This window comes from Bos grunniens, chromosome 19, assembly GCF_055505025.1.
Source record: "Bos grunniens cultivar Pamir isolate PY7600 chromosome 19, Bosgru_T2T1.0, whole genome shotgun sequence".
Taxonomy (NCBI): Eukaryota; Metazoa; Chordata; class Mammalia; order Artiodactyla; family Bovidae; genus Bos; species Bos grunniens.
In genome coordinates this window covers 45,773,364-45,801,209 of record NC_141183.1, presented here as the reverse complement: position 1 = coordinate 45,801,209, position 27,846 = coordinate 45,773,364, and the positions used below count along the sequence as shown (strand labels likewise).

General features: G+C 49.7%; 3 protein-coding genes and 1 long non-coding RNA gene across 7 annotated transcripts in view; 1 reads left to right on the top strand and 3 right to left on the bottom strand.

Annotated features, from left to right (window-relative positions):
* The window catches only part of MYO1D (myosin ID), a 359,000-nt gene extending 356,808 nt beyond the window's left edge, over positions 1–2,192 (top strand). Inside the window, exon 22 of the mRNA XM_086360259.1 lies at positions 100–2,192. Coding sequence (XP_086216385.1) covers positions 100–256 — 157 coding nt within the window. The 3' untranslated portion in view covers positions 257–2,192. The remainder of the gene's footprint in view (positions 1–99) is intronic.
* Positions 1–4,696, bottom strand: part of LOC147352523 (uncharacterized) — a 34,927-nt gene extending 30,231 nt beyond the window's left edge. Inside the window, exon 1 of one of the 2 annotated variants that reach the window (XR_015148235.1) lies at positions 4,406–4,696. This is a non-coding gene — a long non-coding RNA (uncharacterized LOC147352523). The remainder of the gene's footprint in view (positions 1–4,405) is intronic. The other variant, XR_015148236.1, reaches the window with a different exon arrangement.
* A 273-nt stretch (positions 4,697–4,969) lies between these two features.
* Positions 4,970–8,123, bottom strand: CDK5R1 (cyclin dependent kinase 5 regulatory subunit 1). 2 transcript variants are annotated; one of them, XM_086360266.1, is made up of 2 exons: positions 7,967–8,123; positions 4,970–7,207 (listed from the first exon to the last, which is right to left on the bottom strand). In XM_086360266.1, exon 2 carries the CDS (start codon positions 7,070–7,072, stop codon positions 6,149–6,151), a length of 924 nt encoding a protein of 307 aa, XP_086216392.1. In that variant the 5' UTR covers positions 7,073–7,207; positions 7,967–8,123; the 3' UTR covers positions 4,970–6,148. The 2 variants fall into 2 exon arrangements, with proteins under 2 accessions (XP_086216392.1, XP_086216391.1); XM_086360265.1 differs by lacking the exon at positions 7,967–8,123 and adding an exon at positions 7,519–7,960.
* Positions 8,124–11,578: 3,455 nt separating this feature from the next.
* The window catches only part of PSMD11 (proteasome 26S subunit, non-ATPase 11), a 28,941-nt gene continuing 12,673 nt past the window's right edge, over positions 11,579–27,846 (bottom strand). The window contains exons 4-14 of one of the 2 annotated variants that reach the window (XM_086360263.1): positions 25,867–25,938; positions 25,413–25,470; positions 23,308–23,502; positions 19,095–19,239; positions 18,121–18,181; positions 16,288–16,350; positions 14,538–14,663; positions 14,024–14,059; positions 13,715–13,766; positions 13,274–13,416; positions 11,579–13,153 (exon numbers count right to left, since the gene is read on the bottom strand). In XM_086360263.1, coding sequence (XP_086216389.1) covers positions 13,274–13,416; positions 13,715–13,766; positions 14,024–14,059; positions 14,538–14,663; positions 16,288–16,350; positions 18,121–18,181; positions 19,095–19,239; positions 23,308–23,502; positions 25,413–25,470; positions 25,867–25,938 — 951 coding nt within the window. In that variant the 3' untranslated portion in view covers positions 11,579–13,153. The remainder of the gene's footprint in view (positions 13,154–13,273; positions 13,417–13,714; positions 13,767–14,023; positions 14,060–14,537; positions 14,664–16,287; positions 16,351–18,120; positions 18,182–19,094; positions 19,240–23,307; positions 23,503–25,412; positions 25,471–25,866; positions 25,939–27,846) is intronic. The other variant, XM_086360264.1, reaches the window with a different exon arrangement.

Below are 27,846 nucleotides of genomic sequence, written 5' to 3'. Positions count from 1 at the left end.
ACCCTCTCTGTGCCCAGCCTGGGGGGCACCTGGGTGGCCTGGGAGACTCCCCCCAACCCCCGGCCACCTGCTAACTGCCTGTCTTCTTGGTTCTTCCAGTGAGAAGCGCCACCTTCAAGTCAACGTCACCAACCCCGTCCAGTGCAGCCTGCACGGGAAGAAGTGCACGGTCTCTGTGGAGACACGGCTCAACCAGCCGCAGCCTGACTTCACCAAGAATCGCTCAGGCTTCATCCTCAGCGTGCCCGGCAATTGAAGCGCAGGGAGATGGGGGCTGCCCGCCCAGCCGCCGCTAGACGCCCGCTCACCAGGGTCCAGGCTGGGAGGGGGCCCCCTGCCTCCCCTGCAGCTCCTCCCTGAGGTCCAGCCCGGCTTCTGCCTTTGATCTCTGTCTTCCTCTGTCCCGACTGTCCACGGCCCCCTCAACAAATCAAAGACCCTGTGTCCTGCCCAGCCTGCAGCAGCTTCTCCAGAACAGCTCCCCTCTGGTCAGTGAGGGCCACCCCCATGCCAGGTCAGATGGGCTTGCCTGGCCCTGTGACTGGCTACTGGCCCTGCCAGGGGAGGGCTGGGGGAGCCTGGATGTTGTTTCCAACCAGACCAAGCCTCTGGAGTTGCGGGCGGCCGTGGAGAGGTAGCCCTGCCCTCTCTGGGCCCAGGTGCCCCCTCCTCCCCAAGGATAGCAACCCCACGCCCTGGTTCAGGGAGATTCTCGGAACTCCCCATGGACCCCCTCTCCCCAGCAGCCCGCCAAGACCACCAGGTGAGCAGGTTCACCTGGAGAGCCAGCCCCTCAGCCCAGGAGCCCCTGGCCAAAGGAACCACCTCGCCCAGTGGGCAGTCTGTCCCACTCAGAGCCAGCCCCCAGCCCCTTGACCCTCTGCCCAGAGAGCATGGCTCGGGGAATGCTCCAGGAACCGTCTTACTGAACCATGCAGCCCAGGCCGTGGTTGTCTTACACTTATTTCTGCAGTTAGGAGCAGGGTTACTAACCAGATACCACGTCCGCTGTGCCACACTGGTGTCAGGAACACTAATAAAATGGAAAGAAAGGGGAGCACTAGGGGGTCTGAAGTTTTCCCCCTCCAATGCCTCTGCCTCACACGTGGAGAACCAGGCCGGGGGCAGGAGGGTCGGGGCCCAGAGGAACCTGGGGAAGGGGAGCGATAGGAAAGAGAGCAGGGGTCCTGGCACTGCAGGCCAGGCCAGGATGCCCACCCAGGCCAGGAGAGCGGCGCCCTGCCAGTCCCTGCCCTGCAGAGCGCACGTGTGCTCCAGATGCCCCGGGACCATGCCGCACTCCCCTGGGCAGCCCCGGGGCTCCCAGCCTGGAACCTTCAAGAGTCAAGACTCAGGCACCCCATGTGGTTAAGGGGGCGCTGAGAGTGGGCCCACGCCCCAGGCGGAGCCAGGCAGGGTGTCCAAGAAACACATCCTGGCTTTTCTTAACTGTTTCACCCCTGGGGCTCCCCTCCTCCCACCCCCAGCACCCCAGCCCTGCCCAGCACACCCAGAGCCTGCCACCACCCCCAGGGCTCTGAGCACATGCACACCCCATACCATCCACAGCACAAGAGCCCTGCTGCCATCCTGGTCTCTGAAACCCACTCTCATCCTCCAAGCCTGGTCAGCTACCCGCACAGGGCCCCATTCAGCAACACCCACAGCTTTGCCAACTGCCTTGACGCTATCGGTCCTCCTCAACTGGAACATCGCCTCTCCTTTCCACTTACTGCCCCAAACTTGTTGCTTTACTAGATACATGCAAACGTTATGTTTTAGACACACCAAAACAGAACATGCCAAATGAGTGCCTTTCGGAGGCTGGAGAGGAGGGGGGTTCCGGAGTCCGACCTCCCGCCTTTGGGTGTGGCCTCTGGCCCTCGAGCGCAGCGCCTCCCGGCTGAGGGCCGGCGCGCGAGCACCGTCCACAAGCACTTTTTCATGATGTCCTGCAAGAAGTCAGTGTGTGTGGTCACTGAGGGAAAGAATTTCGGGTGTGATCACGGCGCCGAAGGCAAAGCAGGGGGGACACAGTGATTGTATGCAATGAAGTGTTTTCTCGTGATTTAGTTAAATGTGGTTTTATGGTTTGGTGCGTATATTCCTATTTTCCATTAAATTAACTTTATTTCTAAAGCATATTTTGATTTATCATCAAGAGCAATAAAGCATTAAATCTTACTCTTAAAGGTATTCTGCTTATTGAGTTGAAAACTATCTAAAATGGTGAAATTTGGGCATGTAGAAAGTCAGTTGTTATCCTGGAGGCTGAAAGGAGCATTAAGCACAAGTAAGGTAAAAATGGAGAATAGTTGGCCTGAGGCTTCTGATGAAAAATATTAAATAGAAAACAGCTGTGGGGAGGAGGAGTCAGGAGGGGGCCAGGTGGTGGTGGTAACCACTATTTTGAGGCCTGCACACTGAAAGCGCTTTGCTTTCACCTTTACTGAAATCGAAGCATGCAAATGCGCAAAGAATAAACGCAAGGCCCGGATGCCCAGGGCTGCAGCTCAGGTAGAGGCCTGAGTGCACCCTGGCTGGCTGGTCAGCCCCTCCCTGAGCCCTCTGGTTGGGGTGGGTGAGCTGCCGGCAAGCAAGGCCCTGCAGGGAGATGGGGCAACCCCAGCACCCAAGGGTGCTGCAGCCAGAGGATGCTCCCAACCCCCAGTCACTGGCCGGAGCACGCAACGACGGCTTCTGACTCAGAAGACAAAGAAGACGCCCCGATCGAAAGGCTGCCAGCTTCAAAGGCACAACCTGAACAAGTGCCCCCAAAGCCCAGGGCAGCTCCAGCCCACCAGGCGCAGAGCCCGGGGAGGACTGAGGCCAAAACACCAGGTCTCCAAGGCCCAGGCTGGTGGCAAGAGTGAGCACAGACCGATGGCAATACAACCGGTAGGGGGCCCCAGCCTTGCCACAATTAGGGGCTGGGGAGGCTGCTTATCTGGGAGCTGGAGTTTCCTCTTGAAACCTGCACAGAGCTAGGCTGGCGGGGCTGAACCACACGGACCCAGCCGGCTCCTGCTGCCCGGGGGACCTTGGGGCAGTGCGCTACAAGCAGAGCCTGGGCCAGCACACTTGGGGGCCCAGCCCTCGCCAGGCCATACCTGGGCCTGACCCTCCCTGGTCGGAGGTCCTGGGCCTTGAGAGACCAACTCCTGCCCTGGCCACACCAAGAAACCCAAGTTGACTTCACCTGGGCTTCTTTCTTAATCACCTTAACAGTGAACACAATTGTTAAGCCTTCTCCCCTAACCCTGCCCTCCTCCCCTCCCCCACACCACAATCCAATTATGTTCTGAGCACAAGAATCCTTTATAAAAATGAGCCCCCAGACTGCTCTTGAAGGATGTGCCCACAAAAAACAGTCTGTGTAATGGATGGTCAGTGCATTTTATTTAATCAGCACAGTACAAAAATAAATAAAAATAAGGGGAGGGGAATTAAATTACAGCCAAACTGAGCTTCATGACCTTGTCAGATTATAAACCACACATACTTACAAACACGCTACGCATACATACAAAAATGAGACAAATATAAATTAATATTAACAATACCCACAGTTTGGTCAAAGAATAGCTACAGAAGAAATTGCACTAAAAAACCAACATACATCACACATGTGTAATTAGCAGTTTCAAATATACAGCTAAGAATAGTTCCAAGTGGAAAAAAAAAATGGCACATTTCCTTTTCATTGCAAGTTTAACAACTGCTAGAACAAAACTAAGTTCTAATAACTGCATGGAAAGAATATATCAACCCTTCAGGTTTTACAAGAAAAAAGAGGAAAACCAAATCCTGAACTATTATTCCTGTGACTTGTTCTGTGCACGGGTGTAATTTTCACAGCCATCTGTTCTAAGATTATTTTTCTTAAGACACAAAATGCTCCTGGTTTGCATGCACAATATCACTGTAAAAGCAACAATTAAAGAATAAAGGGTGGGGTTTTTTTTGTAGATTAGTTTTTCTTTTTTTTTTTAATTGTTCTAAAAGTAGTCTTCATAGCAGCATGTCAAATGGGTTCATTGCTTGCACACTCAAGTATATCGGTTTCTTTACACAATACTGATGACCAGTGCAAGAGGAGGAGACCTTGCCAGGCTTCATATGGATGGAACTAGAGACTTCTTTCTTTAGTCCCCAACCATTCCTGAAATTTGCACCGCCTCCATAAATTAAAAAAATAAATATGGAGAGAGAGAAGGAAACACACACGACTGGAATCTCGCGGGTGCGCGTTCTCGCCGTTTCAGGCCCAGCAAGGCCCACGAAGGAGCGACTCCAGACCCCGGTCCCGGCTGCTGACACTTGGCCCCGGGACGCCACCCCTCCCCCACCCCTCCCCCACCCTCGTGTGCTGCCGGGGACCCCGCCGCCCCCGCCGGCCGCCTACCTCGGGTCACACACGGCAGCAGAATCTGCACAGACAGGCTGTGTGACAACTCCCGCGGAGGAGAGGCTCTGCACGCGAGGTCCCCGCCGGCAGCCGCGGGTTCCTTCCAGCCCCGCGGCAGGTAAATCTGGCCGGCGGTCCTGGGAGCGGCTGGGCGTGGGCCTCAGGGCGCAGCTGAGGCCCGTGCTCCCAGCTTGGGGCAGGCCCTCGTTCTCGCGAGCACCACGGGGCCGCAGGCTCGACGCCGGGCCTGTTAAATCGGGAGCTCAGTTTCACAGCTTTCTCTTTTTTATGTGAATTTCAGTAGTGCTTGTGCTGAAATGGCAGCCACCTGGAAGCTAATCCTATGTAAAACGGCCCCCTGCCTCCCTCACCCCCAGCCTCCCCTTCCAGCTCCCCTTGGGGTTTGAGACTGGAAGAGAGAATTCTCTGTGGGCCTTCACATCAGTCTTTGTTCCCCAAAGCCAGAGGGATCACGGAAGGCTGGCTCCCTTCTCTGGGTCCTCTCCCAAGCCCCCAGCCACCAATCTGGGAGAATCAGAAAGAAAATTAAGTGACACATCATGGGTTTTTGTTTTTTTTTTTCAGCCACTAAGGTTGAAGGTGGAGACCCAAACCAGCAGCTGCAAATGATCAGCGGGAGAATCAGCAGGCAGTCAGGAGTTCGGCTCCCGGCTCATAATTGTCTCCAAGATCCAGCCGTCTCCCTGGGCCTTTCGGGACAAGGCTTCGTCTTCAGAAGAGACTCAACTGTTTGGAAACAGCTTTACATCAACAGGGGGTGAGGGGAGGGGCGCATCATTACCACATCACCCTGGTCCCTGATATCACCCCCGCCCCAATCCCTGCAGCTCCGCAGGGCAAATGTCATGGGCACTGGCTCAGAACCAGGCATGGCAGCCCCACCTGCCCGGGAGGCAGGCTGTTGACAATGGGCACCTGCAGCTGCCCTGGCCTTCGCCATGGGGTGACTAAGCTGCATGATTCAAATGAAAAATTCACCCAAGAAAGGAGTTGTCCCTGGCGTCACCCCACCCCTTGGGAGCCGGGACCCAAAATGAAAGAACTTAGTGAGTCAAACCAGCTCATTAACCAACACGGCTGGGGGTGGGGGACGAAGGAGGGGGGGTTGTTGGGGGGTGGGGGCGGTTCCATGTCTCCATGAAAGGAAAGCCCTTCTCCCTAAAAAAGAAAAAAGAGCAAACCAGGGTCGTGCATGGCCAAATTAGAGGACATGATCTTCGCACCAGGCCGGCTTCCCCTCGATTGAAGAGGCTGTCCCAGGGCCACGGGCGTTTGGCCTCCTAAGCCCACGTGCGGCGCAGTCCAGGTGGCCGGCTTCAGGAGCCTCTGGGAGAACAGACGACCCAGAACAGGAGCCAGCAAAGGGCCTCCAACCAGAAACTCCAGTTCCTCCCTGGGCTGCCTGGCTGTGGGCCGCCTTCCCTGCCTTGGTCCAGCAAGGGCGCAGGCGGCAGAGGCCAGTCAGTCCTTTCAATTCCCCAGAGTGAGATGTTGGGGGCCACGGTGGCTCTGAATACATCTTCTGAATGTTGCACAAGGTTCAGGAGTTCAGAAGCGCCCAGAGTTCTTGGCAGGGTGGAGGAAAACCCCAAGGAGGGGAGGTGGGAAGGGAGAGGCCCTTGGTGGCTTTGCTAAACACATACTGTACACAAAATCTGATTTAAGAATAAATTTTTAAAAATGAATTGAATCCTTGAGCCATGATGCAGGCTGGCGGGCTCACCGGTCCAGCCCGAGGAGGAGCCGCTTCTTGTCCTCCTGGCCGCTCTCGTTCTTCAGGTCGGAGAACACCTGCGTGAAGTAGTGGGGGTCGGCGTTGATCTGCAGCATCTTGGAGCTCATGAGGTTGATGACGGAGAGACAGCGGTCCCAAAAGGCCTCCTTGCAGCTCTCCACCAGGAAGGGCTTGAGCGGGTAGGAGATCTCGTTGCCCATGTAGGAGTAGGAGAGGTACAGGCAGGTCAGCAGGACCGCCTGGAGCTCGTGGTCGGAACCCACCTCGGAGGAGATGACATCCCGGCAGAGCATGTAGAGGAAGACCACGTTGGCCGGCGTGATGAAGCCCTGGTCCTGCCAGCCCTGCAGCAGCAGCGAGCGGTCCACGCTGCGCAGCCAGAGCACAGGGTCCGTGGGGGACAGGTGCTTCAGGCGGTAGCACCGGCGACAGAGGAACTCGCCCAGGCAGCGCAGCAGCTCGCTGGTGGACGCCTGGACGATGACCCGTTTGGGCGTCCCTGCGGAGCTGACGGCAGGGTGCGGGGCCTTCTTGACGGACGAGGAGACCCCGGTCTGCGAACCCGAGAGCTGGCTGGCAGGGGGGGCGGGCGGCTGGGCCGGCGGGGGCTGGGCGAACGTGGACAGGTTGGCGCACGACAGCGACTTCTTCAGGTTCTCATTGTTGAGGTGCGTGATGTTGTTCTGATAGCTGCTGTTGGGCTGCACCTTCTTGGAGTTCTTCTTCTTGGCCGACACGGCCACGATCCTCTTCCACGGCAGCACGGAGATGATGGAGTGCCGCTTCAGGTTCTTGTCCTTGGCGTTCTTGCTGTTCTGCACGGCCGTGTAGTGGCCCACCGTGGCCGCGCCATCCTCAAACAGCGTGGCCTTCCGGTAGCTGGGGGACAGGGACAGCACCGTGCCCATGGTGCCGCTGCGCGCCGGGCGGGGACCCGCGCCCCTGCGCGCCCAGCCTGCCGGCTGGAGGAAAGAAGCTCACCGAGCCGCGGCGGCCAGGGGGAGGCGGGGGCGCTCCCGAGGTCGCGTGCCGCCCCTCCGGATCTGTGGGGGCAAAACAAGATGGTTCTCAGCATCAGGCGGGGCTCGCGCCGCGCTCCTCCGCCCCGGCCTTGGCGGCCCCGGCCCCGGCCCCGCGCCCGGGGCCTTCCCTGGTTGACACGGCCCCGCCCGCGTCCCCGCGCCGCAACCCCGGCCTCTCCACTGCGGCACCGAGACCCGCTCCCGCCGCGGTCCGGATGGCAGCGCGGGGGCGCGGGAGCCGGCGGAGGCGGCCGGGGACCCCGCCTCGACACTGCGCGCGGCCGCGGCCCCGGTCCCCCGGGGACAGCGGGCTGCCCGAGGGGCAGGCTTACCGAGCAGGTGGCTCCGGCGCTCCGCACCTTCCGCAATGCGCGCCGCGGCTCAGCGCCGCGGTCCCGGGGCTCGGCGGGGCTCGCGCGCGGCGGCGGCGGCTCGGGAGCTTCTGTCCAAGGTTCTGCAGGCGCCGCGGCCCCGCCCCCCGCTCGGCCGCCTTCGCCGCCGCCGCCGCGCCCGCGCCCGCCCCGGCGCGCACCTCAGCGGCCTCCCTCTCGGGCGCGCGCGCGCGCGGCCCACGCGCCGGCCGGGCCTGGTCTCACCCGGGAGCTGGGGCCGCCGCCGTGCTCAGCACGAGCGGCGCGCGGTGCGGGCAGCGACGCGGCCGCGAGCTCCGGGCTCCTCTCTACTCGCCGCGCCCCATCCAGGACCCAGACTCCGGCGGCGGGGACTCGCGGCACCTCCCCGTCCCGCCCCGCGGAGCCGCCCCCTCCCCGCACTGCTCACCGCCCGCTCGGCGCTGCCGCGCCAGCAGCAGCCCGGCCGCGTGAGACTCGCGAACGCACCGCGCAGCTGAGCTTGGGCGGGTGGGGAGCTCCGGACGGGGAGGGCTGGGGCGGGGCCGGGGAGCGACCCCGCCCGCCGCCCCGCCCAGACACGTGCTGCCTTTGTTCCCGCCGCGGCGTCCGCAGCTGCCGGCGGCGGGGGCACCCTCGGCCGCGTCCGCGCCCCGGCCGCCCGAGAAGCAGTCCACGGAGGCTGGGACCCGAGTAGCCTCCTTCCATTTAATGCCCGAGATCCCGGGGACAGAAGCTAGGGCGCTCAGGGAGCAAGGGCGGAGAGGGGGGAGGCCTCAGTGCCACGCGCATCCGGAGGGGACTGTCCCATGAATTCAGAGTGCTTTTCCCTCCGAGACCTCTGTTGTCCCATCCGGGTCAATGCCCACCAACCAGGTAAATCTCAGAAATACAGGCCAGAGGCGTAGGCTGCTCTGGGCCGTTCCACGGAGCTACTCGCCTTCCCACACTACACCTGGACAGGGCCCTGAGGCTCCTGGCTCGGTCACTGCCCCCGAGACGGATGAATACTGAGCCCATCCTTAATGTGACCTCAGAATTTCCACAGGCCCTCTTTATCTGTTATAGTACAACTGAAGCACTTGCTTCAACCAGCCTCTGATCTGCCGACTTTATTTTTCATGCTAAGCGGGTATAATTTGAAGACTCGGTGCTCCTAAAATTATTAAATTCTGAGTCAAATTCTGGTTCTGTTAAGAACTTTTCACAAAGAACAAGAATCCTTCACAACGGCTCTTCTTGTTATTCTTTTAGTTTGGTTCTAGAGATGGGTGACTCAGATTTGACCACTAACCTGGGAAAGAGGAGAGAGAGACTTAAACCATGTCCTGTTTCCAATTACCACTCTGGACTTGGTAAGGAGGAAGTGGCAGTCCAGAGAATACCCAGTCCCCTGATGCCCAGACCACTCCAGCAACCTGCGTCAGCTCTGCCTACTGCCCTGAGCAGTATTAAAATCTGGTGTCACAACAATGCTACATCATCGGAAAGTACTAGAATTTGCTAAAGTACTACCCAGAGGTTTCTCTGTCAGTAATGGCCTGGGTGGCCGTATAGTGGAAATGCAGTGCTCGGTACTGAGGCTACTTCTTGTGGCGCTCTTTAGAAACATCCACAGCAGCTGTCATTTTAACTTAGAAGGTAAAGGCTGGCCCTTAGCTTGGTGTGCCCCTCCCTCTGAATGCTCAAGGAACAGCCCCTACCTGCTTTTCTAATGGAGCTGTGCTCTGTAGAAGGAGCTGAGCATCAGTCTCCTCCGGGTCCCTGGCCCAGTGACTCTTCGTAAGGCAAAGCTGGACCCCAGCCTTTTTTCATTTTGCCCCTAGTGGAGGCCCCGCTCCTGACTTGGCCTGTGACCACATTGCTTTTCCTGTGTCCCCTTCAGATTATGGAAGGTTAAGCAGGGAATAAATGCTTTCCACTTTCCCAAATATGCTTAGATTTCTAAGCCTATAATCTACCCCTTATAACTATCTGGACCCACCCTGCTACCGGTACCTGCAGATTTCAATTCTAACTATTCTCAGCTCATGGTGGGCAGTTCCACTTGACTCCATCCTACTTCCCAAACCATGATGGAAGCTCGCGTTGGCCTGGGCCTTTTCCAGCCTGGCCACTCTCATGTCCTCTCTTGCCTTTGTCCAGTCAGCCCTCACCTACTACCTTCAAAAAGAGCTCTTGGCAGAACTATCCCAACCTCCTCACACTTGTCAGAGGTGAAGTCACGTGTGCAGCAGGGCATGAATGGGATGGTGCTGCCAGCATACTGGCTGTTGTGACCGAGGAACCCTAGACGCTGTCCACGCGTGTCATGCCCGCTCTGTTTTGAGGAGCCATACCACTCTGCTCACCCAGCCCACCACCACCCTCCTCAAGCTCCCATCACTGCTCCAAATGCGAAGCAAGGAAGAGCAACCATCTGCCCGAAACGGCAGAATCAAGGACCCAGGAGGCAGACCCAGATGAATGATGCACAGCTGTTTTCTTCCCGCTCTTCACCAGAGAACTGCAGGGAAGCGCTCCAGATCCCACCCCCATCCATCAGCCTCTTTATCCTATAGTCTGTCTCTAGCTGCTGGAAGGGCCAGCCCGCTTGGGACATGCGCTGCTGAGCTAGGACTTCCTGGAGCGTTCCCATGCTCTGCATGCCCCCTTCCCAAGGAAGGGAGGTCAGTGCCCCAGTCAGCCAGCCCCCGAAAGGGTTCCAGTAAAGCCAGGCTGAGCCCTGGCTCCTAAGGAAGTATGCTTTGTTCTCTCAGGCATCACAGAGCAGCATCTAGTGGCCCTTCTGGGCAGCACAGATTACATAACTCTAGCCTGCAGCAGGGTTTCAGAGCCAAGGGCCTCAGCCGCCGCTCCCAACGCCATCAGTATCTCATGAACACACAAGGAAGCCCTGGCACCGCGAAGCCTAGTGCCAGGGAGGGCCTCTAAGTGAGGGAGCCAGGCCCAGGCTAGCCCATGGGCCACCCCACCCTCTCAGCTGCAGCTGGATGCAGCTTATCGAGGTCTGGGAAAGGAAGCAGTCCTGCGAAGTCTAGAGCAGCGCTGTCTGAAAAACAGTAATAGTAATGTGAGCCACAAACACAAGCCACAGAGTTAACTCAGTATTTTCTAGCGGCCACACTTAAAAAGTGAAAGAAACAGGTGAATTTTAATAGTATATTTTATGTAACCTAGTAAGTGCACAAAATATTTCAACATATGTAAAAAGGAAGTTGAGCAATGAGTTTTTCATTCTTTTTTCACCTTCTTCAAAGTATTCTGGTTTGTTTACTTTTGCAAGACACCCCAGTTTGAACAAGCCACACTTCAAGGGCTGAAAGGCCGCACGGGGCCTGCAGCCACACACTGGGCAGCACAGGTCTAGAGGAGTCAGCAGACACGCTGAGGGAGGGGAGGGCAGGCTCTGAGCTCCTGGGACTGCCAAGCCTGCTCTGGTCCTGGATCCTTTGGGATATTTTTAAAGCCCTTTATTGAAGCACAACTCCTCCTCAAGTAGAACTATACACAGAGACACCACGTTGAAACATGACAGAGAGTGGCTCGGACTGGAGTTGGCAGCTAGAGCTCACCCCTTCCTCCCCGTGGCCCCAGAGTCCCACAGGAGTCTGAGGAGCAGGATGAAAACCAATGCTTTTGAACAAGATCCAAAAAAACTAAAACTAAACCACAACTGAATGCCAGGATTCTCCAGGCATCTGCCCTTCTGCTAACTGCATGTAACCCTCCCACCGCAATTACCCACAGAGGAAGCACCATCCTTGCTGTGCAGGTGAGGAAACAGGTTCAGAGGATATTACAACCCAAACCCCATGTCCTCACTGGACCACGAGACCTTGGAAAAACAAAGATAACTGAGCCCTTGTGCCCATTTCAGACCTCACAGACCAACCTTCTCACCCAAAGGCCTCCACATGACCCTGGCTCTAAAGGTCTCCCATGGAGCGAATTTGAGACAGCAGAGCTCTGTCCAGTCTCGAGGGCTACACTGACCTGTCTGGACTTGATCAGAAGCCCTCCAGCACTCAAGAAAGGACACTTTTTGAAAAAAAAAAATTGTTTTTATTGGAACTCATCTGAACATCAGATATACCTGGTGTTGGTTAGCAAGAACCGTTTGTACATTTGATATTGATGGTGCCAAAACCAAAACAGTGACTGGACATGATGGGGAAAGATGGTGAGAACAAAAACCTGATTCTGGAGAGGAAAATAAAAGCCAGTCAGATTCAGTGAGGATGCAAAACCTGGTACAACAAAATCCTTTTACAAAATATAAATTTATTACGAAAACCTGGAAGGATAATCTGAGAAAGGGAAAGAAAGATAAAAGGAAGGCAGCAAGAAGGAAGGAGGCAGGAAGGGGAGAGGAAAAAAGAGGGGAGAGAGGAAATGAGAGGAAGAAGAGAATACAGCTGAGCACAACAGAGGCGCAGAAGCTTACCTGCCCAAATGGCATTAAAGCCTTGCTATATAATCTCATCGTAAGACAAAGCATGCGGAAAACAGTGCTCTACCTCCCATCCGTCCCATTTCTAAGAGGTAAATAAAGACGCTCCCTGGGAGGGGGACATGAGGTTGCTCAAAAACCCAACAACGAAAATTAAGAGGAGGAAAAAAAAAACCCACACCCCACAGTCTCATTTCCAACGTTCACTGTTTAAAAAAGGAATAAATCCATCTGACAGCAGGAGAGGAGCGGTGGGACAGGGAGAGAAGCTGAAGGGTTTCAGACAGCCGGACTCCCCTGGGGGCAGAGGAGGAAGGGAGGGAGACATGGGGTGGTCGTCTGGCTGGGGAGGGTGGGGGCGGGAAGGAGGGAGAGACAGAAAAGAGCAGAGAAGGGGGGCAATTAAAACACTGACGTCTAATCTAGTTTACTGTGTTAAAAAGAGCCACATGCACAGCAGGCCCCTGAGGGCCCACACTGCTCCCCGTGTGGCCACGGTGGGCACGAGCTCCCGGCCACGTCCCATTCCTTCCAGGGTTGAGCGGAGCTGTGCAGGCGCTGCTGCTGCTGCTGCTGCAGTGGCGGCGGCGGGACCTTCGGCCAGTCTGCTGGGGCCACTGTTGGGGAAGGGCAGGCGGACAGGCCGTATGGCAGGGGACAGAACACCGAAACGCCTCATTTTCAAATAAAAAAGAAAAGAGCAGTCTATACACAGTTGTTTGTTTTGGTTCGGTACAAACAGAATAAAAAGTCGTTGCTTTGATGGTCAGGCAAACACCCAATTCGGAAGAGGAGGCAAGGTGACGCCCAGCGGGTGGGTTAGGAGCCCCGGTGGCTGGTGGAGCGCCTGGCTTGGCGGCCCTCTCCCGGGAGGCAGAGAGCACAGCTTTAGGTAGTGTAAGCCTTTTTCCTTTTATTTAGAATAACTTTTTTTTTTTCTTTTTCTTTTTTTTTAAGCAATTTCCCCACTCCCAAGTCGGGCCAGTAAAGATTACATGAAAACTGGCACACCTATCGGCTGGAATACAGATGCACCAAATGAGGATTTAAAAACTTTCCGAGCGAAAAGTAGAACAGAAAGAAAAAAGAATCTCCTAGCATTTTCCCCAAAGGTTTCACTCTCCCGCCACACACACTCTCCAAAGGACCGCTACAGATCCAACTCTGCAAGAGAAGACAGAGCAGTGTCAATCGGGGAAGCCGCCCGCGAGGCCACCGGGAGGCGTTCAGTCTCAGCAGGCAGAAGACAAGAGCTGCCCGGGCCGGCCCGGCGCCAGCACTCACCTATGTCAGCTTCTTGGCTTTGTTGTAGAGGGAATCCACTACTTTACTCATGTTCTGAATTGTTTCCAGAGCAGCTTCATACGTTTTATCTACTGGGGGTTCATCGAAAATAATCAAGACACCCTCCCCCTGGTCCAAGATCCCTGCAGGAAACACAAGCGAACCCAGGTAAAAGCAAGGATTAGACACATAAGCACTGAAGATGCAGCCCGCTCCCTAGCTGCCTCACTTTCTCCAGAAAGGAGGGGCAATAGTCACCTTCCTGTTCCCTTTGTGCGTGTTTATTATACGCTCTCATCACAGGGATGAGGTGGGCAAGGATCCCAGGGCGTCACCAAGGGGAACAACAGAGCGTCGTCATCCAACATCAACAAGAGCATGATGCCTCCTCACCACTTCATCACCTCCACCAGCACCCTCGCCTGTATGGCTGCTACTCACCATGAAATTTCTTGTCAAGAATCATCTGTGATAATTTCCTTTCCACGTCGGCCTAAAATCAAAGCACATGATTAAGGGGATCAGCTATCTACTGACAGCTAAGTGACACAAAAGTCTTGTATAAAAGGGTCCCAGGGCAAATGGCTTGAAACAGCAACACTGTGGCTCCACTCTGAGCCCACGGCCCCCAGTCCCCACTGAGCAGTAGGTTGGGGAGCTTTGCAATAAGGCCTGGTAGGTGTCAACAGCAGCCCCTCCACCTGCGCCCTTCCCCATCCCCACCCTCCAGACAAGCTCAGGACTCCTTACCTTGGAGAGTTTGATGAGGCTAGATATGTGTTCGATCTAAAAGGAAAGGTAAAAAGACACCAACACAGAAAGTTTTACTTTCGCCTCTAATACTGGGATGAGGGTAGTGCCGTATCTTGGATCCCGGCTGCATGTCATGGCCAGATCCTCTTTAGCCATGCCTGGTCCATCTGCCTTCCCTGCATCATTACAATGACCACACTCCTGTCCCACATGCCCAGAGGAGACAGCATTTACCACACGCACGGTGACTGCAAAAGCGGAGAGGAGGCTGCACCGAAAACAGGCAGGGGCGACCTCACCAGCCTCCACCTGACACCCCCCTCTCCTCAACTCTTGTTCCCTGTCATAAAAATCCCAAGCTCTTAGGGGGTCTCCTGCCTAATCCCAGGCACACCCTTGGTAGCGAGTTCCCATCTGGATGGGTGTGGGAAGGGAGGGGGAGACAGTGAGGAAGCCGAGCCAGAAACCCCCTCCCACCAGAGAAGAGCTGGAGTCCCCAGGAGGTTCTTACCTGTACTCGGGAAAAGGGCTCGATGACTCGGATCAGGTTCTGTTCCAGTAAGTTATCATACAGCTTGGCCAAGTGTGTGCTGATGATGGGGTCGTCCCGGAGCTCCGCCCGGTAGTCTGTCAGGGCCTGCCAAGAGAGCAGAGAAGGGCACAGAGGAGAGCTGAAAGCCACGGGCTACTTGCAGCTCCCTACAGAGTGTGCTGGCCCCGTAATTACACGCTCGACCCAAGAGGCCTGGAGGGTTTGCAGAAATGAAGGAGCTGCCATGAAGGCAGAAGACAAGGAACACAAAGAAATGAAAGATGAAGCCTACCCTAGGCACCTTGCTTCTGTCTGAAAGCCTCACACTGACCACTCAAACCATGCAAGCCCCACGAGCAGTTCAGCTTACAAGCTGAATTCACTGCACAAGCAGTTCTCAATGTGTGTTTCACAGAACAAGCACAGCCTCCAAGGCAGTGGGAGCAGGGCAATTCTGATGCTAAATAATGGGAAATGCTGAATTCCACAGCTAGCTCTTAGGGTTTTATAAGGAATATCAGCACAACATAGCTGCAGGTACCAGAAAGCAAAGTCCCTTTTTAATTTTGTTAGCCCTAGTGTTTCCCAAATATCTGATCATGGTCTTTTTTTTTAATCCCCCCTGCTAGAAATGTTCCATCCAAATTTGGGGATAAAATAATCTAAACTCTTTATTCATGTATGTGATCTATTTATCTTTAATAATATTCTTCAGTATCCCGCCTCATTTTAGCTGTGCTTTAACGTGTTAAGGGAAGCAAGCAAATCAAGCCAAGTAAGGAAATGAAACTGACAAGAAATCTCAAGGAAGATGATGAACCTTGGGGACAGTCAGAGAGCCACAATGTCTAGTTTCTATTTTTCTTCCTGGATCTAGGTTTGTTTTTATTAAGTTGGTGTTTATACTCAGATTAACAGGAAGCAGACTCAGAAAAGTATAAGTCTCACCCTGCTGCTTAGACAGGTTTTTCTCCCTTTCTAAACCTTCGCAAACATTGAGTGAAAGGCACAGGAGGCTAAGTAAGCCTAGAATTTCATCCTAAGGAAGAGTCTTTCAGCCCAGATGCACACATCACCACTGATGTCCACAGAGGAGACGCAAACCTGGCATTTCTGGAGCTGAAGGAACATCTAAGACCATGTCATATGGTGCCTGTGTCAGACCCTGATGCAAGTTAGCTGTGCGACTCAGGCATTCTCTTTAAATCCCAGCTTCCCCAAGCATAAAATGTAGGTAATAGGTTTGTTGTGAAAAATGAAGTGCAAGACAGATGACAAAACTTTATGAAACTGAAATGTACTGTATATAAATGAGATTTCACAACTCAAGTTTCACTGTACAAAAGCTTAACTACTTCTTGGGGGTGGGGAAAAGAGTTCTTAATTTTGGGTTCCTTAATGTTTACTTGTTTATTTTAGCTGCACTGGGTCTTTGTAATGGCACAGATCTAGTCCCCTGACCAGGGATGGAGCCCGGGCCCCTGGACCCCTGCGTTGGGAGTCTTGGCCACTGGACCACCAAGGAAGTCTCTACTTCTTGGTTTTGACCCTGTACTATACTTACGATGTAACCATGGGGGAAAACTGGGTGAATGGGACATGGGGTCACCCTGTACTATCTTTACAACTTCTTGTGAAACTGTAAGCATTTAAAGATGAAAAAACATTTTAAGTACTTAAATGGCCCTCCCCTCCACCTGGTTCCCTAGCAACCCAATACCATGCTTACCTTTTCAAAATCTGCCAGTGATCTGTTCTTGCTCGCCTGAGCCACACATTTTAATGCTTCTGTCTAAGAATAAAGAGAAGAAGAGTGACAGTGATCTATTCCGCACACTCACATCTCCACAAGTCATAAGAAACGTGATTCATCCACACAACTCCTGGCTATCAGGAAGAACCTGCCCCATGACTCTTCTTCTTCAGAGGCCTGGGAAGAAAAGCCAGAGGAATGGAGTACCACTGTGTGCCAGTTTCCCTCCAAAAGCAGAAGTGATGTGAAGATACTAGGAGTACAAAGGTTTCCCAAAGAAAGGCTTTGATAAAGCATTCTCCAAAGATGAGAAGCTAAAAGGGAAAATGGCCAGAGAGGTGTGAATTCTTTCCCCTCCTCCAAGACTCCCTACCCTTACCTACACCCCCGGATGCCTTCCTGCCCTGAGACTTGATCACACCTCGTGCTTTATCAAAACTCACTCTGCTGGGTTTGGTGCAGGACATAAGCGAAGATTTACTTGCATTGGAATTGAGGCATCAAAACTCTACATATTACACTGAATGTTAAAACCCCAGAGTGATGAAGGTATAATTAACGGTTGAGGGGCAACCTCTAATCTGGTTATACAAGACACCTGACCAAGCTAGTAAGTCTGTACTCAGCAAGAAATCTGCAACATTCATCATCTGAGAGGTGGGCCTGACTCCTGCTTGAAAGCTGTCATCAAGGTACAAAGAACAAGAAGGAGCTCCTCTGGTACCAGCCTCTGTACTTAAACAAGGATGGTAGTGTCTTCTACAGCAGACTTTAAAAATGATGCAAAACTCGTCACTAGTAGAGTCTGTTCCAGCATCTGTCCTACAGACTGAAAAACGATGCGAACAGCCTGAAACTCAGAGCTAGATAACCCAAGCTCAAAGTCTGACTTCACCAGTACTAGCTACTTGCCCTTGTGCTCTGGACACTTCACCTCTCTTGGCCCACCTCATTAACTCTAATTCTAGATATGACAGTGAGTCTTTCATTACAGTAATAACCAATATCCTTTTGGTCCAAACGAGGGGCTGATATGAAACTTCTTCTGATGAAAAGTCAATTAGGGCCATTTGTATAGATGGAAGCTATCGTCTGCAGTGGACATTCCGTCAAAGATACAGTGAGATGGCCAATGTTTCTGTAGACACAACTGCACTCAAAACCTAGAAAGATTACTCCTACTTCCTAGTGATAATCAAGCAACATACAAAGAAGTGATGATGCACACATCTGAGACATCACCTTTACACAGAGCACTCTTACCTGCTCAGGCATAAAAGGCATCTCACACAGGGCTACCAACCACCGAAGGTCTCTTCGTGACCACACCCAAACTCAGGAAATGAGTGGGAAGGTATGGACTTGAGAAGCCCTCAAGTGAGCCATCAATCCTAGTTTCTGCACCAGGTAATCCAACCTCTCTGAAGGACATGTGCACCAGACCTTACCCGGCTCCACTGTCTTAAAGAATATTATTCCATACATTAAATTTTCAAGCCAAGCTCATAGGAGATATACTTTCTGGTTGAAGCCAAATGCAACCTAACCCACTATAAATGCTACAGTTCAATTCTGAGTTAAGTTCCTCAAACCACCTGATACCCACAAGAGCACCAAACACTGACTTTTCGGGCCCAGAACTAACAGTACAGGAATTACACTAAAGGAGCTTGATAAACATAAGCGAGGGAGGGCAGAACGAAAAGCAGAATGGCGACCTGAAGAGCACGATATCAGTGAACACCGTGACTGACCACACACTGCCTCAGAGTGAGCAGAGATCAAAATTGCAGTCAAGGCATCCCCTACCTGCCTCCCTGCATACCGAAGTGCAAGCTTCCCGCTCACCAAAGCCTGGACATCTTCTGGGCTAGAAAAAAAAGACAGACTTGGTCAACTGCTCTAGGATGCTATGTTTCTATGTTTAGGCAAATTTCTTCTTCTGTGAAAAGACTCCACCCACAGAAGTAATCAGCCCCCACCCGTAAATCCATATGCTCCTCACACCACAGGAGCCAGGCTTTCTCCACTCTGGGCTCACTGCTGAAAAGCAGAAAAACTGAACTTAAAGAAGAAAGCCACAGTGGGACTTCTCTGGCAGTCCAATAATTAGGACTTGGAGTCCTAATTTCATTGCTGTGGCCCCAGGTTCAACCCCTGGTTGGGGAAATATCCCACAAGCTGTACAGCGTGGCCAAAAAAAAAAAAAAAAGGCTATGCAAAATGACTTTATAGATCAAATCCCAGTATAACAGATCTTATAAAAACACAAGCTCTGTTTAATCCCAAGATCCAAAAAAGAATCCCAGTCAGTACCTCATGTATTCCCAAAAAAGAAACATGGAAAAATTCTGTGGAATTCTTTATAAAACATGGAGACATCGAGCCCCACACTTGCCGCTGTCACCCTTTTTCAAGCCTTTCCCTAACCTCTCCTCTAACCCCCATTCCGGGAGGCCTAGTGGCTGGTGCTGGTCTATACGCCATTTCCTGGCCCTCTGCCCAGTGCTCAGCAACTCTCTGGACAGAACTGCACGCTGAGGAGAACATTCCGAGGGGCTGGGAAGGATATTTCTCAAATCTGTCTCCTCAGTTCTAAAAGACTAGGAAGGAAGAGTGCTCTAGATTAGCTTTGATCCTCCCACTCCACCTTAGGCACCCCACAAGGTGGCAGCCACTGCTTCTGTAACTGGCCAATCTCCCTGCCCAAGCTATCCTGACATGGCAGAAAATCTTAGACCAAGGACCTGAGAGCTCATACCCCCAAGTTAACGTGCACCTACGTGTTGAGCATGATTTTGCACAGCAACATGTACTTCAGAGATGTGATGGCCTTGGGGCTATCGATGGAATCGTAACCCTCAAAAGCCTCATAGAAATATGAGTATGCAGTTTTCCAATCCTTCTCCTCTGCTGCATGGATGATACCTGGACATTGAAAAGAAAAGGGTAAGAACCATATGAAGTAACAAAACCATAAAATATCACAGCTGGGAAGGGCCTCAAAAATCTATCCCAACCTCATCTACTTAATGATGTGGTCAGGGAAGAATAAAAGACCTGCCCAAAGTCACTGCCATCTAGTGGCAAAGCTGAGATTAGAGCCCAGGTCTTTGAACTCCCAATTCAATCATCTACCAATATTAATCCCAAACGAGTTAGAGACCCAACTAAAGGGGATCCTAAAAGCCACATATGGTCCTCATGCGTCTCGTCACCACAGCAGTCCCACTATCATTTGGAACCACTAGACAAGGCCGTGCTCACTCTCCATGACACTATCTTCACAAGTCAGAAAGGCGACCCAAACATCTCTCCCTGCTCTGCCCAAATTACTGGCTTTAATAACATCAACCATTTCTTTCTGATAACTTTTCTAAGCTTGACATTTTTAAGCAGCTTTCATGAGATGGGAAAAAAAAAAACCCAACCTCTTATATAGTCTCATTCCAGATACTGGTCATTTACAATTTTATAGATATACTTTTGCTGTGATGCAGTCAATACATGAATTTCACATAATGCCAAATTCATGAACTTAACTGTACACACTTAAGCAGTATTTCTTTAGGGTAATATCCTACATACTTTATCTAACCAATTCTCTGCTGTTTAGAAGCCGAGTTGCTCCCAATAAGCCTAACTTTGATTGAATCTGCAATTATTACCAACCTATGCTATCACTTGGGATGACATGAAAAATAGTACTTTCTAGCTTGAAAGGCATCTAAGCCTAAGATTCTCTATATCAGTTCTAACCCTGCCTCAGCCCCATCCATGTGTCCACCTCAGGACTTCCCAATTTTTTCACAGCAAGGTACAGAAGAAAGTACTCAGTATTCTGGAGTAAAAGGATGAAAATGCTCATACATGACCCCAGGGGATCCATGTTTCAGACCTACCTGTCATATGCCTGTGTGCCTGGCACACCAGTTGGGAACTTCTACTTGATAACCACTACTGAGTGGTATGTGCCATACCCAGGGCTTTTACTTTACCCAGAAAGCCTCCCGTTCAGCAGCCACAGGAATCAGACCCTTATACTTAACTACAGAGGCCTGGGGACTTCCCTGGTGGCTCAGACAGTAAAGAATCTGCTTGCAATGAGGGAGACCAAGGTTCGATCCCTTGATTGGGAAGATCCCGTGGAGGAGGGCATGGCAACCCTCTCCAGTATTCTTGCCTGGAGAATCCCCATGGACAGAGGAGCCTGGCTAGAAACAGTCCATGGGGTTGCAAACAGATACGACTGAGCAACTAAGCACACAGAGGCCTGAAGAAAACCCACCCTCCTCTGTAGCCAAGGAGACTTCCTCAAAAATATCCAACAAACTATTATTAACACTGCCAAATTCAATGAGACAAATGCCCATTTTTCCTTTCCTCCCCGTCTAAAGCTAGAATAGACCAGACGAAAAATAAGACTGGTATTTAAAAAAAAAAAGTAAAATAAGGCCCAAGAACTGGTATACTGCATTCTCAAACACATTAGCAAACGTAGACCACATGAGGACTATAACCATCGCAACTGGCGTAGGACATTAAAAAAAAAACAAAAACAAAAAAACACTAGCCTGTTACTCATTCAACACCAATATTAACAAGGGCCCACCATATGCCAAGCACTGATATAGCTATTATAAAGGAAATAAAAATATGAATAAGGTGCTGAAGCAGCTCACAGTCTCACAGCAGTCATCAAAACAGACAGAAGGAGATTAGTATCGTAATACACACCAAAGAATATACAATTCACAAGGAAGTCCAAAGTGAAGAAGGCACTCATGAGGGTTTATAAAGGAAACATGCAAGCTGGATCTAGAAGGATGCACAGGACTTTGTCAAGGGGACAAGACGGAAAGGGGAATTCCAAGCAGAGAATATACAAGAGCAGGAACACAGGAAGTCATTTGGTGACTAGGACTGAAACCATAGATAAGCGTGAAAAGAGTGCCTTCCTTTAGAATGCACAGTTAAAGAGCATAATGCAGAGTCACTGGATTTACACGATCAGATTTGTGTTTCCAAAAAAATGAGACCAGTAAGCAAGACGGATTGGGAAGTGACAGGGACGTTTAGGGCAGTGAAAAGACCATGCCAGTGGTCCATTGGCATTCATGAGAGCAGTGACTGCAGAGACGGAAAAGAACAGGCAGGTGTGGAGAGAGACTCAACCTCATCTGGTGACTGACTGCATATGAAGGGTGAAGAAGAGGAAGGGAATCCAAATCACTCCAAAGAGAACAGCCTGAACACCTGAGTCAGTAATTATACCACTAATGAAAATAGGAAATGTAGAATAGAATAGTTTGAGGGGAAGAGTTAAATAATAATTTTGGTTTTTGATGTGCTGAGATTCAGATCTACAGAACATTTAGGTATGGAATTCAGGACAGAGAAGCTACCAGAAATCTAGATGAGGAGACCATCTGTGTGTTACGTAGTAACTAAAGCCACGGGAGAGTATGAGATGAGACAGGAAAAAGGGAGACCAGGAAGAGAAAAGAACTAAGAAAACAACACTGAGGAACACAGCCACACTTGAGAGACAACAGGGGGAAGAGTGCCTGAGGACAATGACTCAAGGAGGAGACCCGAGAAGACACTGCTGTCAAAGAAGGCTGGACTGCTCAACAGTGTCCAACCTCCAAGAAAGTCAGAGATTACAGGGGAGTAACTGTCTTGAAACGAATCAAAAGACACCAAAGTAACGATACTCTTCCAGCTTTTCCAATAAGCTTGACAGAAAAGGAGAACACAGCAATTTTAAAAGGACAGAGGACTGTGATTTTTCAGCTGGGGTAGTTCAAAGACTGAGAGGAAGATCCAAGTGGAGACAAAAAACTGGACTTGGAAAACTGAAAACTTTTATAAAGGCAGGTAGAAGGATCACACTTGATAACAGGTAAAAACAGTGATACAAATTCTAGGGAGGAAAGAGAAATAAAGGAAGCACACATAAAAATGGCCTCATCTGCTCTGAGAAATATGATGCAAGGTCATCTCCTGACCATGAAAAAAGAACATGATGAAGAGCAGTGGCTTAAAGAAAGTGCCAATTTTGGTCAAAACAAGGTCCTGTGAGAAGAGCTTACATTCATCAGCTCATTTACTCCTCACCACCATCCTGTAAGGAGGTACAATTATCATCACCATTTTTCAGATGAACTAAAGATAAATTAAGTAACTTGCCCAATCACACAGCTAGAAATTCGCAAAACTAAAATTTCAACCTAGAAAAGCCATTTTCTAGAGCTTCTGCTGGTCACCTGAATGACAAAACATGGCAAATGACATTTATAATACCTGAGAGGCAAGCATGGCAGCTGTTATCTCCCTCTTACAGTTTTATATGGAAACAAAGATTGCAAAGAGGTAACATCAGGGCTTAAACTAGTCCTCTGCCTCCAATCCCAACACCCTCCAACAATGGTAATAAATCATAACTAATAAAAGCTGCTGACTGCAAGTATCCTCCTGCCACTCCATGGCCTCCCAGCCCAGTTCCCACACTTAAGAAGGCAATTCACTACACTCTCCTGTAGGGGTGGGGGTTGGGGGTGGGGTCCTTTCCTCAGCCTTGATATGAGGTCCTTTAGAAAAGCCTAGCATGCTCTACAAAGGTCTCCAACTGTCAAAAGACTTGGGTTAGTCCAGTCCTGGAAAGGAGTGCTACCATCCTGAGTAACTGACAAAGATGGAAGAGAAGGAAGAGCTTTTTAAAACCTAAGTGAGACCTCTCTAGGATGCTGGTGCCAACAATCAGGTTGCCTGTTCAACCACAGATAAGCAGGTTCTTAGTATTATTTAGGCAGTTCATAGCAAGTGAAGAGGAGGCGGGCAGCTAGTTAGAGGGGTAACCTTCCAACTGGTTTCCCTGAGGAAGCCTGAGCCAAAACAGCCAATTTTATTCTTCAGCCCCAACTCCCCATTCCTTCCACCTGTGAGGTAAGATGAGCTTTAAGAAAACATCACATGAGTTTCTAAGGGTGTTACCTGACTGCATATCCAAGGTGGCCTGCAATTTAGGGGGGCAGTAAATGGCATTTGCTGTGGTTCGAGCAGAGGTTAAGGCAGCTCGGGCTTTTGGCAGGTTGCTCAGGGCATGGTAGGTTTTGCTTTCTAAAAGCTGTACTTCCACCAAAAGGGCTTTGTCATCCATCTTTTTCAACTCCCGAAGCAACTGAGAACCTAGAGAAAGAAAATACAGATACCTCTTGTTAGCTATAATCTTAATACTTTAATACCAGACTATTTCCCTCTCTCACCCTTATAAGAACACTCAGGATAAAGAAACCTGCCTGAACTCAAAACGAGGTTATCTATTCACAAGATTTACATTTTCTGCTAAGGTGTTGTCTTCCAAAAGAGAAACACAGATCTCTTTGAAAGCTTTCTGCATACAAAAGACATTACAGCCAACAATGTGATGAGCTTACTCCTAAGATTCAAATAAAGTGGGAATCCCCACCCAGAAAACGCTGAAATTACTTATCCAGTTCAGACAGGCACTTGATCGCACTCTATTCCTATCCAATAATCCTGAAACTGCATAAGAAATATGAGGCACTAGGGTTGGTGGGGAAAGCAAAGAGATTAGGATATACTAACGTTCTGCAAACACCCCTTCTTCCCCAGGCTCAACATCATTAATTTAGTCATTAAGGAAATATAAATCAAAACCAATATGAGATACTACTCCACACGCACTAAGATGGCTAAAGTTAAAAACACAGACAATATCAACAAGTGTTGGTGAGGATGTGGAGAAACTGGAACTCTCCTCATACACTGCTGGTGAGAATGTACAATGGTGTGGCCACTTTAAAAAGCAGTTTGGCTGTTCCTCAAAAGCTAAAGAGAGTCACTATATGCCAGGAATTCTACTCCTGGGTATATACCCGAAAGAAAACCATGTCCACATAAAACCTATTTATAGCAGCATTCATAATAGCCAAAAAGTGGAAACAATCTCAGTGTCCATCAACCTGATGAAGGGATAATATGATACAATGGAGTATTACTTAGCAATAAAAAGGAATGAAGCATTGCCATATGCTACAACATGGATGAACACTGAGAACATGCTGGAGAAAGAAGCCACTCACAAAGGCCACACACTGTGTGGCTCCATTATGTGCAGTGTCCAGAACAGGCAAGTCTACAGAGGCAAAACTAGTTAGTGATTGCCTTGGGATGATGGGCACACAGAGGATGAATTGGGGGTTAACAGGAAGTGACAGCTGATGGATACAAGATTACTTTCTAGAGTGATGAAAATGTTCTGAAATCAGACAGTGGTGACAATTGTACTTTGTGAACAGACTAAAAATCACTGGCTGTACACTTTTAAAGGGTGCATTTTATGGTCTGTGAATTATATCTCTATTAAAGCAGTTTTGTTTTTTTTAATGCTACTTGTTAGAACCATATGAAAATAGCACTTCTGCAGGATAAGAATTACATACTGGCAATTTTTCAACTTAATAGATCATGAAAGTCATGTCCTTCCACCTGGAGAAAATAGTCCAGCTATATCCATTAATTTTTTAAAAAGCAGCAGGCAAAGATTTTAGGGTGCTTAGCAGCAGCAGCAGCAAAGGCCAAAAGAAGCCTTTAGCTGGCCCACTTTAGGTTTCCTGTATGTATTTACATCCAGTTAACTTTTTGATCTTTAAAACTGATTTTAATGATAATTATAAACAGATATAGTAAATGTAACGGTCAATAAATACTTGCAGTTTCACCCTTTTGTTTTCTAATGTTGATAGTTTCTTAGAACTTCTAAATGCCATTTTCCCATGACAGATTCAGTAATTATAAGCCACTTTAAATCTTCTAAGATATAGGCAGAATATAAATTATTAATACATAACTAATAAGAGTACCCAGGTTCAGAATACATTCATTTAGCCAGCTAAGATGGAGAAGGAAATGGCAACCTGCTCCAGTATTCTTGCCTGGAAAATTCCATGGACAGACGAGCCTGGTGGGCTACAGTCCATGGGGTCGCAAAGAATCGGATATGACTGAGCACGCACGCACACACACATACACAGAGCCAGCTAAGACACTTCACTAGCTTCCACCAGCTTACTTACCCAAATGCAATGCTTCCTGGTACCTCTTGGTATCAAAGTACAAAGACACCAGTCTTGCCTAGGAAAGAGAAAAGGCATTGACTGATGGAAAGGGGAGAAAAAAAGCCAAAGAAAGAAATCAAAGATTGACAGTCACAGAACTGTTACTGCTGAATATTCAAGTCCTGATGATAGCATCAAATTCAGCCTAAAAAAAAAATCATCTAGCCCATGATATTATCTCCTATTATAGCCAATGACTAAACCATGCTGCTGCTTACTTTTCTGAGCCAAGCAGCAGGTCTGTATCAAAGCTTCAACCAGAGCAATTCTCATGAGCAGGTCTACTACCCATCATTTTGGGTGCACAGAATACAAAGCTGCTGAAAATACTTTTGATCAGGATGGTGTTATTTATAATCACAGTCTGTCAAACGTCTAGAGACCTGAGATCAATACCAACACAGGCACATACCTCCAAAGCTTGGCGTAAGAAAGTTCTCTTCTCTGATTTGGCCCATTCGATGCACTCTAAACACAACTCGACCTGCAACAGGGAGAGACAGTATATGCAACATTATGTCCTCACATTCTTCCCACAAGCCTTGCTCGGGAGAACAGCTGTCATTTCCTCCTTATGCATTACTATCCATGTTTACTGTCTCAGGAGCATGCCTTGATCATAGTATCTCAAGATGTATGCTGCTGCTGCTGCTAAGCTGCTTCAGTCATGTCCGACTCTGTGCGACCCCATAGACAGCAGCCCACCAGGTTCCCCCATCCCTGGGATTCTCCAGGCAAGAATACTGGAGTGGGTTGCCATTTCCTTCCCCAATGCATGAAAGTGAAAAGTGAAAGTGAAGTCGCTCAGTCGTGTCTGACTCTTTGCAACCCCATGGACTGCAGCCTACCAGGCTCCTCCGCCCATGGGATTTTCCAGGCAAGAGTACTGGAGTGGGGTGCCATTGCCTTCTCCGCTCAATATGTATAGCATACTGGAAAATCAACTTGGCTTTTTACACACAGAGTATATTTGTGCTTAGACTGTTCCTTTGGAAAAGAGCTTTGTCTTCAAGATTCCTCATCTACCTTCTCAGGAGGGACCCAGACTACATATGCAGTCCTGGAATGTAGAGTTAGTTCTATAATGGCCGAGACATTTTTAAAGCAGAAATTTTTCCCTGAATAGTAACAATAATGTGTTCATATGACTATATCAGTCATAAAGGGGAGAAATTCTCAGTCTAGGCACAAGTGTCTTACTCTTCCAACGGTTGCTTTTAAGATTCAAAAGGCCCAGCTGACTCTTCCCTTCCAGAGTTTACAAAGCGCAAGTAACAATTCTCATCACAGTACAGCAAACTTAGCTTGTATGAAAGTGAGTAAAAAGAAATTAAAATTAGCCTAACACTTAAAGGGGCTTTTTAAACTTTCTATAAAAGAACTCTGAACTCCCAGTTCTACCTGCTACCCAAGCAGTAATGTCCCATGCAAAGTAACTATCTTAAGTGTTCTAGGCCAGGTGGTCTACATGCCATCAGGTATCCTTGCCACAGGAGTTCTGACAAGTACGTATTAAGTGCTGCAGATCATCTATCACTTCTGTTACTGCAAGTTTATATTAAGATTCACAATCAGAGCATAAGATAAAAAGAAACTAGCTTTCCAGAAAACTAACTGGTAAAATAAAGCTCAGTAGATAAGTGAAAGCCTTTACATGGTATTTGGAAGATTCATCAGCAAGTCAATGAAAACTTTATAACTCACCGGAGGGGGCCCCCTAGTGGCTACTCAATCCCCAGCTCTAAACTCAACCACCCTCATGAATTCTACAAAACCTGAAATAAAAGCAGGCCAATCACAATTTCAGTTTTGAGTTATGTTCTAAAAGACCAAAATCAAAGTAAGATTTCTGTTCATACATGAATGGAACTGAAAATATTTTGCTGAATATTTTTAGCAACAAGAATAAAAGTCTTTAGTCCTCCGTGTTTTGGGGGACTAAGAAACGCTTACCAACAGTTTTACCCAGCAAGTTTAACAATGCTGAAATGAATGCCTAGGCTCCTGATTCAGTAGTCTGGAATAAAAGGTTGGCCTCTCTGATGTATACCCCTAGTTAAGAAACACTGAGTTCTACCCTAGCATCTTACCTGTCCCCATTTCCCTGACAGTCCAGATGTTAAGTGACCCACCAAAGGTCATGATCAGCCACTGGGACCAGAACTTGACCCAACCTTAACTCACACTTAATAAATTCAGGTCAATAGAGACATTTTTCCTACAGTAGAGAATTTTTACATGAACAATCACTTTTCAATTACAGGGTACATGATTTGCAATATCTAGAATTATAATTGGTGAAACCAGCACATCAGTTCTCAGAAAAAAAATTTAAAGGCCACTCACTGCCCTTTTGTTTGAGAGGCTTTGTGCTTTGTTAATGCTAACAATG

What these genes read in the sequence shown, in the direction of transcription:
- CDK5R1 (XM_086360266.1), bottom strand. Translation starts at nt 7,072, where the DNA reads ATGGGCACGGTGCTGTCCCTGTCCCCCAGCTACCGGAAGGCCACGCTG.